A 19,426-nucleotide genomic window follows, 5' to 3' on the forward strand; every position below is an offset into this window, starting at 1 on the left:
GAGATTGAGGTCCCAAGAGGGACCGGATCACTCAGAAAAGGTTTTATTCTATTTGCTCCTTTGAAAAACCTCTTGATCCACCTGTTCTCGATAAGATGAACATCAAATAATGCGCTAAGGGCCGCTACTTGAACTCGCAAGGTCCTGGGACTAAGTCCCTTGTCTAACCCTGCTTGGAAAAAATCTAGGATTTTTGAATAACCTGGTTTACCCATATCTGGACAATCTGGTCTATACCATACATAAAATCTATCCCAGATCCTGGCATAGATCTTTGAGGTTATGGTCTTACAGCTTTTTAATAGGGTATTGTTAAAGAATTTCTAAAGAAGTACACCTAGATCAGGTAAAATAAAATATAAGAGTCACATGTGACTTAACCCTTAACCAGAACTCAGACACAACATCCGAATGTAGTTAATGGCAGTGAGAGCTTGGCGAGCCAGGCACCCAAGTTTTATTGAGTACACAGGAAAGGCATCATTAACATATAGATAAGGGAAGGCATATTCAAATAAGATATAGGTAAGACATATGGGTGTATACATTGTTTGCCTCTCAATAGCCAGGCTGTCAATTTTAGCCACTAGATTATCTGACAGAGTACTGGACCCTGGGATAAGAGGTCCTCTCTGAGAGGCAACGTTATAGGAGATTGTATTGCCATTGAGGTTAGCATTTGGAACCAAGGTCTCTTTGTCCAGGCTGGGGCGACGAAAATCACCGTGTTTCGGCTTGCTTGTATTTTCTGTAGACGACGAGAGAATAACGGGAGAGGAGGGAAGGCGTATGCCAAGCTCATGTCCCAGTCTTGAGATAGAGCGTCTAATGCCATCTGATAATCTGTAGATTTTAGTGAAAAGAATCTTTGGCATTCTGTATTTCTCCTCTTGGCAAATAGATCGACTTGTGGCTGGCCACACTGTTTCATTAGATGGTGGAAGACCTCTATATTGAGGGCCCAATTTCCTGGGTCCAGCGTTTTCTGGCTTAGGAAATTTTCTATCTGGTTTTGGGACCCCTTTAGGTGGACCGCTGATAGTAACCAGACGTTGTTTTCCGCCCAGGATAAAATTCTTTGCGCCAATCCCCGCAGGTGTGGATACCGGGTGCCTCCCTGGTGGCGGATAAAAGAAATGACAGTTATATTGTCAGATAACTCCTTTTACGTGTTTTCCCTTTAAAAGGTCTTCTGATCGGACTAATGCCTCCCAGATCGCCCGGAGTTCTTTATAATTCGACAACTGGGTGCTGACGTGGGTTGACCAGGAACCTTGTAGAAATCTATCTGCCACCTGGGCCCGCCAACCAATCTTGCTGGCATCCATGGTGACTGTCACACAGAGGGATGGTGCCCATTTTACCCCTTTCCTAAGATTGGATGAAGACAACCACCAATTTAATGACTGTCTTACGCCCCGGAATACTGTGAATTTTTTATCTAAGGAGGCCTGAGTCTTATCCCACGTTGACAAGATAGTTAGTTGAAGAACACGGGAATGGAATTGTGCCCAGGGCACTGTGGGTATACAAGCTATCATATGCCCCAGGATTTTCATCGCTTCTCTAATTGAAACATACTTTTTCTTTTTGAATTTCTGGAAGGAACTTATGATGTGAGATATCTTAGGTTCCGGGAGAAAAGAGACTTTTGTTTACTGAATCTAGAAGTACCCCCAGGAAAATTTTCCTAGTATCGGGGAGGAAACTAGACTTTTGGAGGTCCACTAACCAGCCTAAGTATGGGAAGAGACTATGTGTCTGGTCTAAGTGAGACTGCATGGACTTCAGATCCTTTGCTGGTAACAAAAAATCATCCAAATAGGGGATAATATTGATTCCTTTCCCACGTAAGTGGCTAATCGGTTCATTCATGACCTTTGTGAATACTCTCATGGCAGAAGAAATGCCAAACGGCAAACAGACAAACTGAAAATAGAGGATATCCCCTCCCATCCTTACTGCAAACCTCAAATATTTTTGGGATGCGGCATGTATTGATATATGATAATAGGCATCTCTTAAATCAATTGTGTACATAACGTGGCCCGGCCCTATTAACGGAACCGTAGATCTGATAGTTTTCATCTTGAAAGTGGGATTTTCAATAAAGCTATTTAGGGACTTTAAATTTATAATAACTCTAAATGTTCCGCTGGGTCTCAGGACTAGAAATAAGGTTGAGTAATAACTAGAGATGAGCGAGCACCAAAATGCTCTGGTGCTCGTTACTCGAGTTGAACTTCTCGCGATGCTCGAGGGTTCGTTTCGAGTAACGAACCCGATTGAAGTCAATGGGCGATTCGAGCATTTTTGTATATCACCGATGCTCGCTAAGGTTTTCATTTGTGAAAATCTGGGAAATTCAAGAAACTGATGGGTACGACACAGAAACGGATAGGGCAGGCGAGGGGCTACATGTTGGGCTGCATCTCAAGTTCCCAGGTCCCACTATTAAGCCACAATAGCGGCAAGAGTAAGCCCCCCCCCCCCCCGCACTGTCAGCATAAAGATCGTTCTCCTCTGCCACAGCTGTAACAGCTGTGGCAGAGAAGAACGATGTTAGCCAATTGAATTCAATGGAGCCGTCAATACAGCCGGCTCCATTGAAAGCAATGGGTTGCCGGCGAGCGTGGGATGAATTTTCGGGAAGGGCTTAAAAATATAAGCCCTTTCCTGAAATTCATCCAGAAATGTGTAAAAACAAAAAAATATATACGTACTCACCCGGTCCCAGCAGACGGAGTTCAGCCGCGGCCGGCGGCAATTCTCCTGAACTGCTCTCTGCAGTATTCAGCAGCCGGGGATTTAAAATCGCCGCCTGCTGAATGAGCTGCCTCTGATTGGTCACAGCCTGACCAATCAGAGGCAGCTCTCACTCACACCCATTCATGAATTCATGAATGGGTGAGTGAGTGCTGCCTCTGATTGGCTCAGCGCTGTGCCAATTAGAGGCAGCACTCACTCACCCATTCATGAATTCATGAATGGGTGTGAGTGAGAGCTGCATCTGATTGGTCAGGCTGTGACCAATCAGAGGCAGCTCATTCAGCAGGCGGGGATATTAAAGGGGTTGTCCCGCGCCGAAACGGGTTTTTGTTCTTTCACCCCCCCCCCCCCCCCCGTTCGGCGTGAGACAACCCCGATGCAGGGGTTAAAAAAGAACACCGCACAGCGCTTACCTGAATCCCCGCGCTCCGGTGACTTCTTACTTACCTGCTGAAGATGGCCGCCGGGATCTTCTCCCTCGGTGGACCGCAGCTCTTCTGTGCGGTCCATTGCCGATTCCAGCCTCCTGATTGGCTGGAATCGGCACGTGACGGGGCGGAGCTACACGGAGCCGGCATCCTGCACGAGCGGCCCCATTGAGAAAAGAAGAAGACCCGGACTGCGCAAGCGCGTCTAATTTGGCCATTAGACGCCGAAAATTAGACGGCTCCATGGAAACGAGGACGCTAGCAACGGAGCAGGTAAGTATAAAACTTTTGATAACTTCTGTATGGCTCATAATTAATGCACAATGTACATTACAAAGTGCATTAATATGGCCATACAGAAGTGTATAGACCCACTTGCTGCTGCGGGACAACCCCTTTAAGTGGAGAGAAATGGAAAAAAAAAAGAAATTCTGCCATCTTTGGGTGCGTCTTGTTTCTACGGCACACAAACTGCAACGAAAATGACATGATAACTTTATTCGTTTTTTTTGTTTTGCTGTACTTGTATTTTTTTCAAAGATATTTAATTTTTTAAAATTATTTTCTGCACCCATAGCTTTTTAATTTTTCCATCGATATTGTGCAAGGGGTCATTTTCAGCAGAACATCCTGCGTGTGTTGATACAATCCTGGAATATATGACTTTCTGATCGCTTTTTTATTGCATTTTTTTTTCTTCTCGACAGGGTGAACAAAAAAAAAAGCGCATTTCTGCTGCTTTTTAAAAAAAATAATTCGAAAAACGTTATTAGTCTTTTTACTCTCTTTTTTTTCTTTGTCCCAAGAGGGGACAACAAATTGGGATGTTTTGATCGCTCCTGCGGTATGAAGTAATACCATAGCATTACATCATACTGTGATCGGGCAGGCAGTCTATCAAGCTACCCCACGGGGATGGCTTGATAGGCATTATTGCTGCCATAGAAACAAGTCTCCCCCTTCGCCAATAGATGTCAGAATTACATTTTTTTCCATTTCACTTAACTGGGAAGTTTTTCAGTACATTAACCCCTTCCCTCCCATGACATAAGGGTACATATGATCTCGCGCTATCCCGCAGCGGAAGCCGGCGGTCAGTCACAGTCTATGTAGATTGCGGCATGGGAAGGGTTCACAGAGGGAGCGCACTCCCTCTGTGAAGTTGCTGGGCTCTCGCGATATAATCGCAGAGAGCCCGGCTTATTGCCATGGCAACAGGACGCCAGACACTGGCGTCCTGTGTTACCAGTGCCTGAGATCGCTTTAAAAGCGATAAGGCATGGCAGGGCAGTAGCCCTGCCATGCCTTATCACAGCGCTCATCAGGTGTTGTAAGTCCCTCAGAGGGACACAAATTGTGTTTAAAAAAAAAAAGATTAAAAAATTGAATTAAAAAAACTGTTTTTATGCTTTTTCTCATATATGAGCATAAAAAAAAATTAAAACCCCACATATTTGGTATTGTCGCATCTGTAACAATGCGTACAATAAGCTGCACATGCTTTTGACTGTGCACGGAAAAAAGCGTAAAAAAACGCTAAAGAACTGAGGCAAAATGCTAATTTTTAGCATTTTGCCTCGCTAAAAAAAGCAATAAGGGTGCCCACCCACTGGCGTTTGCGATTTTCGTGCGTGAAAAACGCAGCATTTTCCGCGCATTTTTGGTGCGTTTTTTGCGGCTTTTTCGCGCCTTTTCCGTTAATTTCCATTGACATTCATGGGTGCATTAAGAGAAAAATAAGGACACATATGCAACTGACAGTTCCTATGTTAAAAATTGCAACGGACTGAAAAAAAAAAACGCAAGTGGACAGGTACACATTCAATTCTAGTTGCTCTTGAGAAAAAACGCAAAACGCAAAGGAAAAAAAAATCGCCAGTGGGTGGGCGCCCTAAAAGTGATCAAAAAAAGCCGTATGTAACCCAAAATGGTACCAATAAAAACTACAGCTCGTCTCACAAAAAATAAGCCTTCATAGAGACCCATACATAAAAAAATACAAAAGTTACAGGACTTTGAATGCAGCGATTTAGAAAAAAAAAGATTTCCAAAAAAAGGGTTTTTATTGCAGAAAATTGGAAAAACGTAGAAAAAAATGTAAGAATTTTGGTATCGTTGTAAATGTACCGACCCGCAGAAAAAATGGATTGTGTCATTTATGCTGCATGATTAACGCTGTAAAAAAAAAAATCTATGGCAGAATTGATGCGTTTTCTCTCCCTGCTATCATAAAAAAATAAAAGTTTTACAATATAGTCTATGTACCCAAAAGTGGCACCGATAAAAACTACAGTTCGCCACCCAAAAAACAAGCCCTTATACGGCCGCGTCGACGGAAAAATAAAAAAGTTATGAATTTTGATAAATGGAGAAGAAAATCCGCCAAAAATCGTTGCGTCCTTAAGCCCAAAATAGACCATGTGCTCAAGGGGTTAAAAATCACTGCTGAAAAGGACTCAGACACCTATGTTGATGGATAAATAAAAGAGTTATGATCTTTTGAAAGTTGGGAGGAAAAACCGAAAATGGGGGTGGTGGGTGGTAAGAGCTGCATCATTAAGGGGGTTAAAAAAATGGAACATTTATCTACAACACTTATCAGTTACCTCTTACAGAACTGCCATATCAGCAGTATACTGTATGTTAAAGTATCCTGATAACATTGCTAATAAAGATAGCAGCCAAAATACTGGCCTACTGATGAAGAGGATGGTGAAGCGCCATGGTGGTATTCTATTTCCTGTTGTCTAATGGATTGTCATGCCAATGAGACAATGCTATTAGGATGGCCACCATTTGCGCCAATGTGGGCTGGCATTAAATTCTGTTTTCACTAGACCTAATCAAGTGACCTAGTCATGATGGACATTTGACTTCCCCCATCATTATCAATTAGAGGTAAGATATTCACACTTGGTTTCATGAGTTTTCACTGAGGCGACCAATTTCCAGCCACTTATGACAGGGTGGCTTGTGATTTAAATGTACAATAGGTCAAGTCTGCAAATAGGGTTGACAGCTTTGTCACCAAAAAATAACAACTAAGGTAATAGTACAGGGGTGTGGCTAGGAGTGTAGCTGATATTACATAAGCTATTTCAGTGGCCCCAGAAGTAATAATGCCCCCTCTTAGTGGCCCCAGTAGTCATAGTGTATCCTTCAGTGGCCCCAGTAGTAATTGTGGCCCCTCTAATAGTAGTGACTAGTAATGAGCGAGCATACTCGCTAAGGGCAATTGCTCAAGCGAGCATTGCCATTAGCGAGTACCTGCCCGCTCGAGTGAAAAGGTTCGTTTGCCGGCGGCGGGCAGGGAGCTGCGGGGAAAAGAGAGAGGTGGAACGGAGGGGAGATCTCTCTCTCCCTCTCTTCCCCACCCCCACCCCCCGCTCCCCCTGCACACTGCCGCAACTCACCTGTCACCCGCTTTGGCACCCGAACCTTTACTCTCGAGCGGGCAGGTACTCGCTACGGGCAATGCTCGCTCGAGCAATTGCCCTTAGCGAGTATGCTCGCTCATCACTAGTAGTGACTCCTGTTATAATGCTTCCCATAGTAGTCCCAATAGTTCTAAGCCCCCTCTCAGTGGCCTCAGCAGTAATATTGCTCCTTCTTGGTGCCCTGCCTCACCCCTGAACCTCTGTCTGGGCAGCAACCACATGATCAAGTGCTTTAACTCACTCTGATGCTCCCATCAGGATACTGCTGCGGTGCTCTTGGAAGATCCTCATTCCTTCCCCCAGCATTTGGGTTCCTGCACACACAGTATGCAGCGCAGATGCTGGGAGGAGGAGTGGGGATCTTCTGTGAGCCTCACCATGGTCCCTGGACAAATTTGTTCCAGTACTGGAGTTGTACTTTAAAATAAAAGTTAAAAATCAAATTAGAAAATTCTATGCAACTAAGCAGAGTCTGAATTTGGCTTTCCAGCGTTAGCACAAATAATTCTAATTATATTGCATATTACAAAATTAAATCTATACAGACACTCTGTTGTGTTATACATTTCAGGGCTCATATTTTCACATGGTGATAACTGGAAGATGATGAGAAGATTTACAATAAGCACCTTACGTGATTTTGGCATGGGAAGAAACACGATCGAAGAAAAAATTACTGATGAATGTGTCCATTTGAATAACAGGATAGCTTCTCTTAAAGGTATGTCATACTGATGACCCCAGTGATCTATCTTTCTAAGGAGGATTCTGGGACATACAAAGAATATTTTTTTTGTGGCTAGGGGGGAATACAACCCCTTATCAAAACTGCTTCTGTGTGAAGCAAAACTACCGTACATCTTGTGCAGACAAAGCAAGAAGTAGAGGTCTTCATTCTATATTTTTTCCTCATTTGACCTCCTCTCCCAGCTTTGATTAAAAGAAAAAATGCACCGCAGTCTTAACGCCTCTCTCACATGGGGCGACAGCGATATCGCCGCAGGACTATTGCCAGTGCTCGAAGATCCAATCACAGCCATTCAATTAATCAATCATTTTGAGGTTTTTTTTTCATGCAGCTAGGACTTTTTTGAGGGATTTTACAGTAGGATTTCCTACTTGAAAAGTTGCTTTGCACGAAAACCTCGTTGATATGCAACTTAGGGAATTATGGGCTACAAAACATTGCAAATGATGGTTGTATAGAGCATGCTACAATTTTTTTCTCACAATGTAGCAGCCTACAAAACATCACTAATGTAAAGGAACCCATCAGAAACCATGGGCTTCATATGCATTCGATTTGTAGCACTGTCGCATCACGCGAAAATCGCACGATTTAGTCGCCCGTGAGAAATCGGCCTAAGTTGTACATTCTAGGATCAGGATAACTGTGTGCTTTGCCAGATGGGGGAAGCTTCTGGCATTCAAGTTGCCTGCTCTCATTACTACAGTAAATGTCTGGTGGGAGATATGGGTAACACCATGCATTGGTGGTACACTTTAATTGAAGCTTGATTAGAGTATTGGTCCAACTTCCAACTTCCCCGTAAACCTACTTACATCCATTTACAAAACATCCCTACAAGCCGTGTGACCACCGAGGTATATCCCTCTCCTGTTTGGTGTTGGTTGACTCGGTGACTCTTATTACCTATCATATCTCATAAGTAATCTCACTAAATGTGCTCCTTATTATTTTTCATCCAGGAAAGCCATTTGACAACATGATGCTCTTGAATTCTGCAGTGGCAAATATTATTGTATCAATTTTACTCGGATATCGAATGAACTATGATGATCCCCAATTTATGAGACTACTGAATCTAATAAATGAGAATGTTCGACTTGTGGGAATGCCAATAGTTACGGTAATATCACTGACTCCTTATACTGTACATTTAATTATACTGAATTTTGTTTGTATGAATACTTTTGATATATAAAAATTATTGGGTTTATGTTTTTATTTGAGCAGAATATTTTTGTATGAAAGGAAACTTATTACATTCCCTCAAAATATTCCCCTGTCATATCCCAAACCCACTTCCAGATCTCTGGAGGACATCTGGCACCTTCAGCATCTCCGCTGTTGTCAATGGTCCTCCATGAGCGCCCTATAGCACAATGTCTTCCCTTGTTTGGAAACAGCATTCGGGCAAGGTCTTCTTCATCTTTCAGAACTGGCCAAAGTTACACACTCATGTCTGGAGAGTAAGGGGTGCTCCAGAACCTTCCAACCACATCTTTGAAATAGGTGGCTGACAGCTGCAGACGCATGACAAGTGTGCTGTAGGAGGATTGGTGGATTATGTAGTAGATCTAGTCTCTTGAGATGCCATGCAAGATAAAGACAGTGTTGCAAGAATGAATGGTAAAACTAAGTGTTCAAAGTAACATTTAAACACGATTTAAGAAAGTATCACCGCCTCATAGTCCTAGGCAATAATAAGCATTACCTTAATGATGTTCAGTACCTGATTGAGTTTCTTCGGCTGGAGCGAAGGTTGATGTCTCCACTCAGTAGATTGCCATTTCAAGTAAGGCACATAGTTCCATACCTATGTCTCATGCATCTCAGAAAAGATTCTCCTTCTCTTTCATATCGAGCCAGATGTGTTTTCAGGTGTATTGTCAGAATTGTATGCACAGATTTAGATGAAATGCTGATCTCTACAGCCAGATATTTGCATATCCAAAGTAGACCTTCTTCCAACAACTGGAGAACTTGAACAATGTGAAATTCGTCCATGGCTGTCACAGGCCTGCCTGCTCCGGCCTCCTACTCAAAACTTGCACAACCTTCTTTAACCCCTTACAGACCAGCCTATCTTTTGCCTCAAGGACCAAATGATTTTCATTATCACATTGCAAGAGACAAAACTCGTTGACATAGCTGTATGAGGGCTTTTTTTTATTGGGAGGAGTTGACTTTCTTAATTCCAATAAATTTTTATTGAGATGACAGGTTCAACATCACGATAATAAGTTTACATTCTGCATTTAGATAGCAAACCTATACATCAAACTTTTTCTTCTGCAACATAAACATAAATTTAAAAGAAAGTGGTTTGGGAGAATAGGGGGAGAGGGGAGGAGGGATGGGGGGAGTGATATCTTTCCAAATCCCACACAATTTATGACATGAAATAACTCTTTGCCTTCCTGATCTTGGCAGGAACAACCCTGGTTTATATTTTATTCACTGTCCTTTATTAAATTATCCCTTTTTTTGATGCTATTTTTTTGTTTTAGGTTGCCAAGTTTCTACAAAGCTACACATTCTGTCCAGCCTGAGGGCAAATAATTTTTCAAAGGAGCACTGCTCTGAGATCATATTAATAAAATTTTGCTTTGAAGGTGCATTAGGTTATTTTTCAAAGATCTCCTTGAGAGATCCGGGGACGTCGAGACCTAGTAATTGGGATTTGTGGGAGTTAATTTTGTAATATGAGATTTGTCCGAATTTATTTATTATTCTGGTTACTGCCCGGAGAGAGGACAACAGATGAGTCATGAGCAACACCACATCATCCTCAAATATTCCTATTTTATGTTGACTGAATAGTAGAGGCACACCCCATATATCAAAATCCATCCTTATCCTTTTGACAAATGGCTCCATTGTCAGGACAAAAAGTAGGGGTGAAAGAGGACACCCTGATGAGTACCGTTGGTGATTTGGAAAAAATTTGATAGGGTTCCATTCACTAGTACTCTCGCTGATTGGGAAGAGTATAAAGCTTGAACTGCCCTAAAAATCCATCTCATGAATCCAAATCTTTTTAGAACTGAAAATGCGTAGCCCCACTGAATCCTGTTGAATGTCTTCTCCGCATCCAATGTGAGAAGCAGAGAAGGCGTCCGCAGGTCCGTCACCTGAGTCACCAGATTTATAATCCTTCTCATTCCATCGGATGGTTGTCGGCCTTGGGTGAAGCCTACCTGATCGATATGAACCAATAATGGAACAATTTTCAATAAACGTTGGGCTAAAATTTTTGCGTATATCTTTGTGTCACTATTCAGCAAGGAAATGGGCCTAAAATTTGCTGGGGAGGTAGGGTCCTTATCTGGTTTAGGAATTGCTACTAATGTGGCCTGAAGCATTTCCATTGGAAGTCTCCCTCTGATCATAGCTTCATTATAAATTTTAGTTAGACTTTGGGTCAGTTCTTTTCCAAAAATGTGATAATATGCATTTCAATACCAGTCTGTGCCTGGGGCTTTGTTTTTTTAAGGGTTTTTAATATTTTTAAAAGTTCCTGCTCAGTAATTGGGGCGTTAAGTAATTCTAAATGTGTTCTTAACTTGCTGTTGGAAGACTAATACTATTTAAAAATTATTTTATGTTTTCCTCTTTGGGTTGCACTATTAAAGGGTCATCTTTTAGATTATAAAGTTTTGCATAGAACCGATTTAAAGCTGCTGCTGTATCTCTTGGGTTGCAAATCTCGGAGTTTGATCCTTGTTCTTTTACGTATGGGATTCTATATTTAATTCTTTTTTGTTTTACTCTCTGGGCCATAAAACTGCTAAACTTGTTATTAGCCATGTAATTGGTAGCTTTATAAGATTTCAGTTGTTTTTAATGTTCTATAAGCAGGTGATCTTCCAATTGTTGTCTTGCATACATTAATTCTCTGTGTGCTATATCTGCTCGGGTATTTTGTACCTTCAATTCCAGTTTTTTTTGCCTGTAGCAGCAGGAAATTTAGGCATCTAGCTTTTTCCTTTTTATATTGGGAGCACTGTTGGATCATCATGCCCCTGATTACCGAATTGTGCGCATTTCATATTGTAAACTGGTTCATGTCGGGTAAATCATTGTTTACAAAGTAGTCTTGAATGGCTAATCGTAGTTGTTCTTTATAACGGTCACTAAGAAGGTGTTATTGCAACAGATTTTTGGTATGTGTTCCAAAGGGGACAGCCCAAAGGCCAGAAAGACTGGTGCGTGATCCGACCAAGAGGTAGCCCCGATTTGAAGCCTATTTTACCCTTGGCAGAAGATAGAAGCCCACCAAGAACATATCTATTCTGGTGAAAGTTCTATGCCTCATAGAATAAAAAGAGTACTCCCCCACACCTGCATTTATGCATCTAAATGAAACATGGAGCTCCTCCTTCAGTAACCATGGTGCTAACGTAGGTATTCTGTTTCTGCCCGGCTATTGGTGTCTACCATTCTATCTGAGATTATATTAAACTCTCCACACAATAATAGTTGGCCCTCCTATAGCTGCTTAACTCTCCAGCACTTTGTTAAGAAAACGCAGTTGAGAGGTGTGCGGTGCATACAGGTTCACTATTGTTATAAGAAACCCATTGATTAGCACTATGTATCTGCCTCTTTTTTTATCTATCTCAGACTCAATAAGTTTAAAGACTATAGAGTCCTTGATTTGCTATGAGAACTCCTACTTATTTCTTTTCCATGTTTGCCATAAAAACTGTTAGGAATTTGGGGTGGGAAAATCTCCTGTAGACATATCTTTTCTGCCTGAGCAGCCAGTGCGTCCCTCCCGAGGAAGGCCCATTTGTGGGGAGAATTAAGCCTCTTGACATTGTAGGACATAAGTTTCATAGTCATGGTAGGTGTTTACGTGGGCGCTTTAGGTTTAAATCATTGTTTTCAGACCCAGGATACACCTGCATCCTCTGGATGTGAGAGTCGTTTTTTCAAAAATCCTCAAAATTATGTTTCGGTTCTTCAGGAAGAGGGTTTGGTATCATGGTATGTATCAGGAATAGGGAGATCAGGGTATAGGGTTCACCTAAAAAGGTTAGAAAAGAACTTTGGAGAACAAAGCGTCAGTGTCTTTCACGGCACTCGGCCATCCTCTGCAGAAGGGACACTTTTTTTTAGGGTTTTTTTTCTGGCCGCTGCAAGAATTATGCTGAGAGAGGGAAGTTGGTCTAAACAGAGTATCTAACAGTGACCATACATGTCAGACTCAAAAAAATGTCAAAAATGTTTAACTGATAACTATAGCTTAAAGGAGATGTCCCGAGGCAGCAAGTGGGTCTATACACTTCTGCATGGCCATAATAATGCACTTTGTAATGTACATTGTGCATTAATTATGAGCCATACAGAAGTTATAAAAAGTTTTATACTTACCTGCTCCGTTGCTAGCGTCCTCGTCTCCATGGAGCCGACTAATTTTTGGCCTCCGATGGCCAAATTAGCCGCGCTTGCGCAGTCCGGGTCTTCAGCTTTCTTCTATGGAGCCGCTCGTGCCAGAGAGCGGCTCCGTGTAGCTCCGCCCCGTCACGTGCCGATTCCAGCCAATCAGGAGGCTGGAATCGGCAGTGGACCGCACAGAAGAGCTGCGGTCCACGAAGGTAGAAGATCCCGGCGGCCATCTTCAGCGGTAAGTATTGAAGTCACCGGACCGCCGGGATTCAGGTAAGCGCTGTGCGGGTGGTTTTTTTAACCCCTGCATCGGGGTTGTCTCGCGCCGAACGGGGGGGGGGTTTAAAAAAAAAAAAACCCGTTTCGGCGCGGGACATCTCCTTTAAGATATTTCTTACCTTTTTTCTTTTATTCCGTTTGTTGTATAGATTTTTAGAAAATTCAGGCAATGAGAAAAGTATTCTGATTTGACTCTTCTTTCACAATATCACATGATGCTTTATTTCTCATTTTATTTTTACAGCTGTACAACATATTCCCATTTCTGAGGATTCTCCCTGGAAGTCACAAAACCATTGTAAAAAATGTAGCAGAACAATGTGAGTTTATTACGAAGACATTTGTAGAACATCTGAAGAACTTGGATGAAAATGATCAGAGAAGTTTCATTGATGCCTTCCTTGTAAGACAAAAAGAGGTAAGGGATCCATATGGATCTGTCTATTTGTGAATCCATGGTTACCCACAGTTATAATTTATTGTCTAGTCATTGACCTAGTGGTACATACTGCTTCAGAACTCAATAACCAGTGCTATATGTAAAGGGGTTGTCCCAACTCTAGAAGGGTTCACAAAATGCCCATTCTGAGTATGCAGGTATGAATACCATAAAGATAGATGCTCACTTAATGCTCCACTCCTAATTAAAGGAATGTAATACTAAACTTTAGCTGCCACCGAGGAAAAAACATGTGGCACCCCTGCACTGTCTCACACCCATAACAACTGATTTCCAAGGGGTTTTAGCATCCTGCCCCTGTGACAGCCAGGGCTAAATATAAATTTTGCTTATGGCTTGCCATACATGCTTGCAGTATATATGCATAGTCCATAAGGTGTCACAAGCTCACTGTTATATCAACTTATTCTGCAGGAAGCAGGAAACTCCCAATCGTATTTCCACAATGTCAACCTGACAAGAGTTGTAAGAAACTTGTTTACGGCAGGAATGGAGACATCTTCTACCACACTGCGCTGGGGACTTCTACTAATGATAAAATATCCAAAAATTCAAGGTAAGTCATTGTGAGTACAACAAATTGCTATATAATAAACAGAGAAGTAGATCTAGTAAAGCTAAATTCACAGGCACAAGTGACAATGTGCAATATATTATAATGATGTGTTTTAAAGAAAGTCACCAGAAGAGTGACAACCTGACTTCTGCAGCTCCCTACATTCCTTTAAAGATTAAAATAATATTAAAAAAATCATGCTAGCCATCTAAAACTTACTCCAGTCTAGCGGGTGAATTGTTGGATTTGCCCAAGGATTCAGCCATGTCACCAGTGCTACATCGGCCCATCAGAATACCAGGAGATCCTCTCGTGATTTTCAAGCTCTGATATAAAAGCAAACTTCCAACAAAAGACAATCCCATTTGAAGATCTGGGTCCCCACTAAAACAGGAAGTGATATCACGTTCATTGCTCCCATGACCTCAGCCTTGGATCCTTTTGTACCGTTCACACATAACCATGGAAGCCTGCAATGAAGTTGACATAATTTCTTCTTGTTCCAAGAGAAGATGGGACTGGGTTAGCTGCACTGGAGAACAGGTAACATGAGAGGTTGACTAATTTTGACTATTTAAATTTTTTTATTCCATTTCGTACCCTGGGAAAAGTAGTTTTTGTTTTTTTTTTATGTAAAAGTCAAGACCTAAAATCCAAACCTTAGCCATCTATTGGGGTTCACATCTTTTATGTCCTGTGAAAGAAGTATGATAATCTCCAAGGACAATCGGGAACACTATCTGCATAGAATGTGTTTGGGTCTCTATGTAATTCCAGTTTCATTCCATTCTATAATCCACATCAATAGGATTAACCATACATTGTGTTTGTAAAATAGAGAAATGAGTGCCATAGCCAAACGGAAACTAACAAATAACTAAAATTAAGTTTGATTTTAGCCTGTTTTGTTATTGTTCCTTATTTAATTTAGAAAAGGTCCAGGAGGAGATTGCAAGAGTCATCGGATCCGCACAGCCCATGTACAGTCACCGAACAGAAATGCCCTTTACCAATGCAGTAATACATGAAATCCAGAGGTTTGCTGACATTGTTCCTCTGAATTTGCCTCATGAAACAACCAAGGATGTGACCTTCAGAGGATATTTTTTTCCAAAAGTAAGAAAAATATTTTTACTTTTAGTATTTATGATATTTTAAAGGATTATACCTATTTTTATACCAGTAGAGCATTCAAGAGCAGCTAAAGGTGAACTTAAAATCTATTGTTCAGCTAGTGAGAAAAAGTATCTTTCAATAGACCGCACACTGTTATCTCCATGGGAATCGTCAGATAACATTGTAATTTGCTGCCATTCGCAAGCAGAACAATGCAGCGGTGTGCACAGCTAGGTGTGTGATTAATCACACGCTGGGCTCTGCAAACAGCTCCTGGAGGCCCGTTTACATGCAAATGAAGATGATAAAGTGTTAATCCTTAGTCGTTTGAAAAAATATCTTTGCATGTAAGTGGGTCTTAAAGGTTACTTGATGATGGATTATGTTATCAATCTATTGTGACAGAAAGGGACGTGATTTCCTGCTAGATTAGTCTGCCATGTGAGCAAACAGGGAGCCCACATGGTTGCTGAGTAAATAGTTAATGACGCTTTTAGATGGAATCATTATTGTTTGAAAAAAATCATTCAAAGGAGGGAAAGTGAACGATACTCATTTGGTCCAAATGGGAGCCAATGACTGAACAATGAACAATCGATTATTTTTGGATATTTATATCAGGGTACATAATTGTTGCCAGTTGCAAAATTTTAATTCTAGGATTCATTATAAGTAAGGAACATTCATTAGCAAGCAGTCACTTGTTAGTGTATTAGTCCAAAACATTTGTCAGCTCTTCTGAATGTTATACTTATATTTCTAGAAAGTTCTAAAAACGTTAGATCTAAAGCTGTTCATGGATAGAACAATCAGAATGATGTTGCAATCATTAAGAGTTTGTGCCAAGATAACATTTCCTGTTCATATACCCTATTAGGGCAAATAAATCCCATAGAGTGGGGCTTCTCCTTTATGGCTGGAACACAGAGCGGTTTTGTATGAGAGGCTCTAGTCCAAGCAGACAATGTATCCTCCTCGTAATTACAGAATGGCCATTCAATTCAATTCAATTCAATGGCCATCCTGTAATAGTGCTGGCATCTGGTCTGTCGAACTGGAGCCATGACTTCCCCCATTTGCTGGTGGTGCAGGCAGTGGGTCCCAGGCAATCAGCTGATCGCTTTCTAAAGGGGTTCTATATGTTGGTACTACTCCTTTAAGTATAATCAGTCCAAAACAAGTCACATGCAGGGTAAATAGGCGGATTAGTTGATAAACTGAAAACTTAACTGATAAGAAAGAAAAGTAAGAAGGAAGGGGGTGTCAAGGAACATTGAAAGTGTGAGGCCTAGTATTTTTAGGACTCAAGTATGAACTTTGAGGTTAGCTGCACACAGCCATGAACTGGCTACTTTCTTGTGTATTGTGGGAGGACAGCTCGGTAGAGTGCGGGTTGGCGACAGTTAAAGACGGAAACGAGTTGGTAAAGTCCAAGTGCAGGCGTGACCTGCGTTTATTTCAGTCCAGAAAAACCAACACAAATTCAGCCTTAGCTTCAGGCAAGAAAAGAACAGTCCAGCAATCGGATATCAGGCAGTCCCTGCCTGTACAGGTCATGCTCAGCAGATGCACCACACAGCAGGGTTTTCAGCTCTAGCAGGTATCACAGGCTGCCAGGGTCCAGCAGCCATCTTATTCCCCCCCTGTGTCAGTGCACACTGCTATTTATATCTACACCTATCCTGACTCAGCCTTAGCACCTGTGCTGATTGACCTCGCACACAACCTGGAGTGAAGGAAGTGGAATGGATGGCCCCACTACCAACCTGACATCCATTCCAAAAAACCCGGCCCAGATACTTTTAAAGAAAAGACCTCCAGCAAGTACTTGCTAGAGATTACATTGCACTCCTGGCTTTTCATGTCTGAAACAGCGGGACATGAACTTCCTCCAGCCCCACTAGGCATAATAGCGGAACCTAGGGGCGATGTAGTGACCATCCACTATAACGCCCCTCAGTACCTCACAGTATGTATCATGGCTGGACCCCTGTGAATCAAATCTAGAATACCATAACGTTCTATGATGACTAGAGATGAGCGAGCACCAAAATGCTTGAGTGCTCGTTACTCGAGTCGAACTTTCAGTGATGCTCGAGAGTTCGTTTCGAGTAACGAACCCCATGGAAGCCAATGGGCGACTCGAGCATTTTTGTATATGACTGGTGCTCCGCTAAGGTTTTCATTTGTGAAAATCTTAGCAAATCACCAAAGTCATGTAAAAAACACAGAAATGGATAGGGCAGGCGAGGAGCAACATGCAGGGCTGCATTTCGGGCTCCGAGGTCTCAATATTAAGGCACAATAGTGGCAAGAGTGAGACCCCCCCCCCCCCCCCGCACTGTCTGCATAAAGATCGTTCTCCTCTGCCACAGCTGTAACAGCTGAGGCAGAGAAGAACGATGTTAGCCCATTGAATTAAATGGAGCCGGCAATACAGCCGGCTCCATTGAAAGCAATGGGCTGCCGGCGAGCGCGGGATGAATTTTCGGGAAGGGCTTAAAGATATAAGCCCTTACCTGAAAATCATCCTAAAATGTGTAAAAAAATAAAATAAAATGTAGACTCACCTTTCCGCTGCAGCCGGAGTGTTCAGTCGCATCTGGCCAGCAGTTCTCCTGAACTGCTTTCTGTAGTATTCAGCAGGTGGGGATTTAAAATCCCCGCCTGCTGAATGAGCTGCCTCTGATTGGTCACAGCCTCACCAATCAGAGGCAGCTCTCACGCACCCATTGATGAGCTGCCTCTGATTGGTCACAGCCTCACCAATCAGAGGCAGCTCTCACTCACCCATTCATGAATTCATGAATGGGTGAGTGAGAGCTTGCTCTGATTGGTGAGGCTGTGACCAATCAGAGGCAGTTAGAGATGAGCGAGCACCAAAATGCTCGGGTGCTCTTTACTCGAGACGAACTTTTCGCGATGCTCGAGGGTTCGTTTCGAATAACGAACCCCATTGAAGTCAATGGGCGACCCGAGCATTTTTGTATATCGCCGATGCTCGCTAAGGTTTTTGTTTGTGAAAATCTGGGCAATTCAAGAAAGTGATGGGAACGACACAGCAACAGATAGGGCAGGCGAGGGGCTACATGTTGGGCTGTATCTCAAGTTCCCAGGTCCCACTATTAAGCCACAATAGCGGCAAGAGTGCCCCCCCCTCCCAACAAGTTTTACTTCTGAAAAGCCCTCATTAGCAATGCATACCTTAGCTAAGCACCACACTACCTCCAACAAAGCACAATCACTGCCTGCATGCTGCCCCCCCCCCACGACCCAGTGTCCACAGCGCACACCAAAGTGTCCCTGCGCAGCCTTCAGCTGCCCTCATGCCACACGCTGGCCTCATAGCCACACCACCCTCATGTCCATTTATAAATGCGTCTGCCAGAGGAACCGCAGGCACACACTGCAGAGGGTTGGCACGGCTAGGCAGCGACCCTCTTTAAAAGGGGTGGGGCGATAGTCCACAATGCTGTACAGAAGCAATGAGAAATCCAATCCTGTGCCACCTCCATCTGGAGCTGCACACATGGGCATAGCAATGGGGAACCTATGTGCCACACACTATTCATTCTGTCAAGGTGTCTGCATGCCCCAGTCAGACCGCGGTTTTTTATAAATAGTCACAGGCAGGTACAACTCCGCCATGGGAATTCCGTGTGCACCCACAGCATGGGTGGCTCCCTGGAACCCACCAGCTGTACATAAATGTATCCCATTGCAGTGCCCTGGACAGCAGAGCTAACGTCAGATTAAATGCAAGTGGGCTTCGGCCCACACTGCATGCCCCAACCTGACCGGGGTTTTTAATTCATAGACACAGGCAGGTACAACTCACTATTGTGAAGTCCCTGTGGACCGACAGCATGGGTGGGTGCCAGGAAGCCACCGGCAGTACATAAATATATCCCATTGCATTGCCCATCACAGCTGAGGTAATGTCATGTTTAATGCAGGTGGGCTTCGGCCCACACTGCATGCCCCAGTCAGACTGGGGTTCCTTAGAAGTGGACACATGCAGTTACAACTCCCTGTGGACCCACAGCATGGGTGGCTCCCTGGAACCCACCGGCGGTACATAAATATATCCCATTGCATTGCCCAACACAGCTGATGTAACCTCAGCTGTAATGAAGGTGGGCTAAAAATTAATTGGATTACACTGTAGGCGAGGGCCCCCAAAAATTGGTGTACCAACAGTACTAATGTACCTGAGAAAAATTGCCCATGCCCAACCAAGAG

The 19,426-nt window shown here is 42.9% G+C and overlaps 1 protein-coding gene across 1 annotated transcript in view; it reads left to right on the plus strand.

Moving 5' to 3' along the window:
- Positions 1-19,426, plus strand: part of LOC136620571 (cytochrome P450 2K6-like) — a 48,578-nt gene that overhangs the window by 13,847 nt on the left and 15,305 nt on the right. The window contains exons 3-7 of the mRNA XM_066595422.1: positions 7,206-7,355; positions 8,345-8,505; positions 13,297-13,470; positions 13,927-14,068; positions 15,000-15,184. Of these exons, the coding sequence (XP_066451519.1) occupies positions 7,206-7,355; positions 8,345-8,505; positions 13,297-13,470; positions 13,927-14,068; positions 15,000-15,184 (812 nt within the window). The remainder of the gene's footprint in view (positions 1-7,205; positions 7,356-8,344; positions 8,506-13,296; positions 13,471-13,926; positions 14,069-14,999; positions 15,185-19,426) is intronic.

This window comes from Eleutherodactylus coqui, chromosome 1 (assembly GCF_035609145.1).
Source record: "Eleutherodactylus coqui strain aEleCoq1 chromosome 1, aEleCoq1.hap1, whole genome shotgun sequence".
NCBI lineage: Eukaryota > Metazoa > Chordata > Amphibia > Anura > Eleutherodactylidae > Eleutherodactylus > Eleutherodactylus coqui.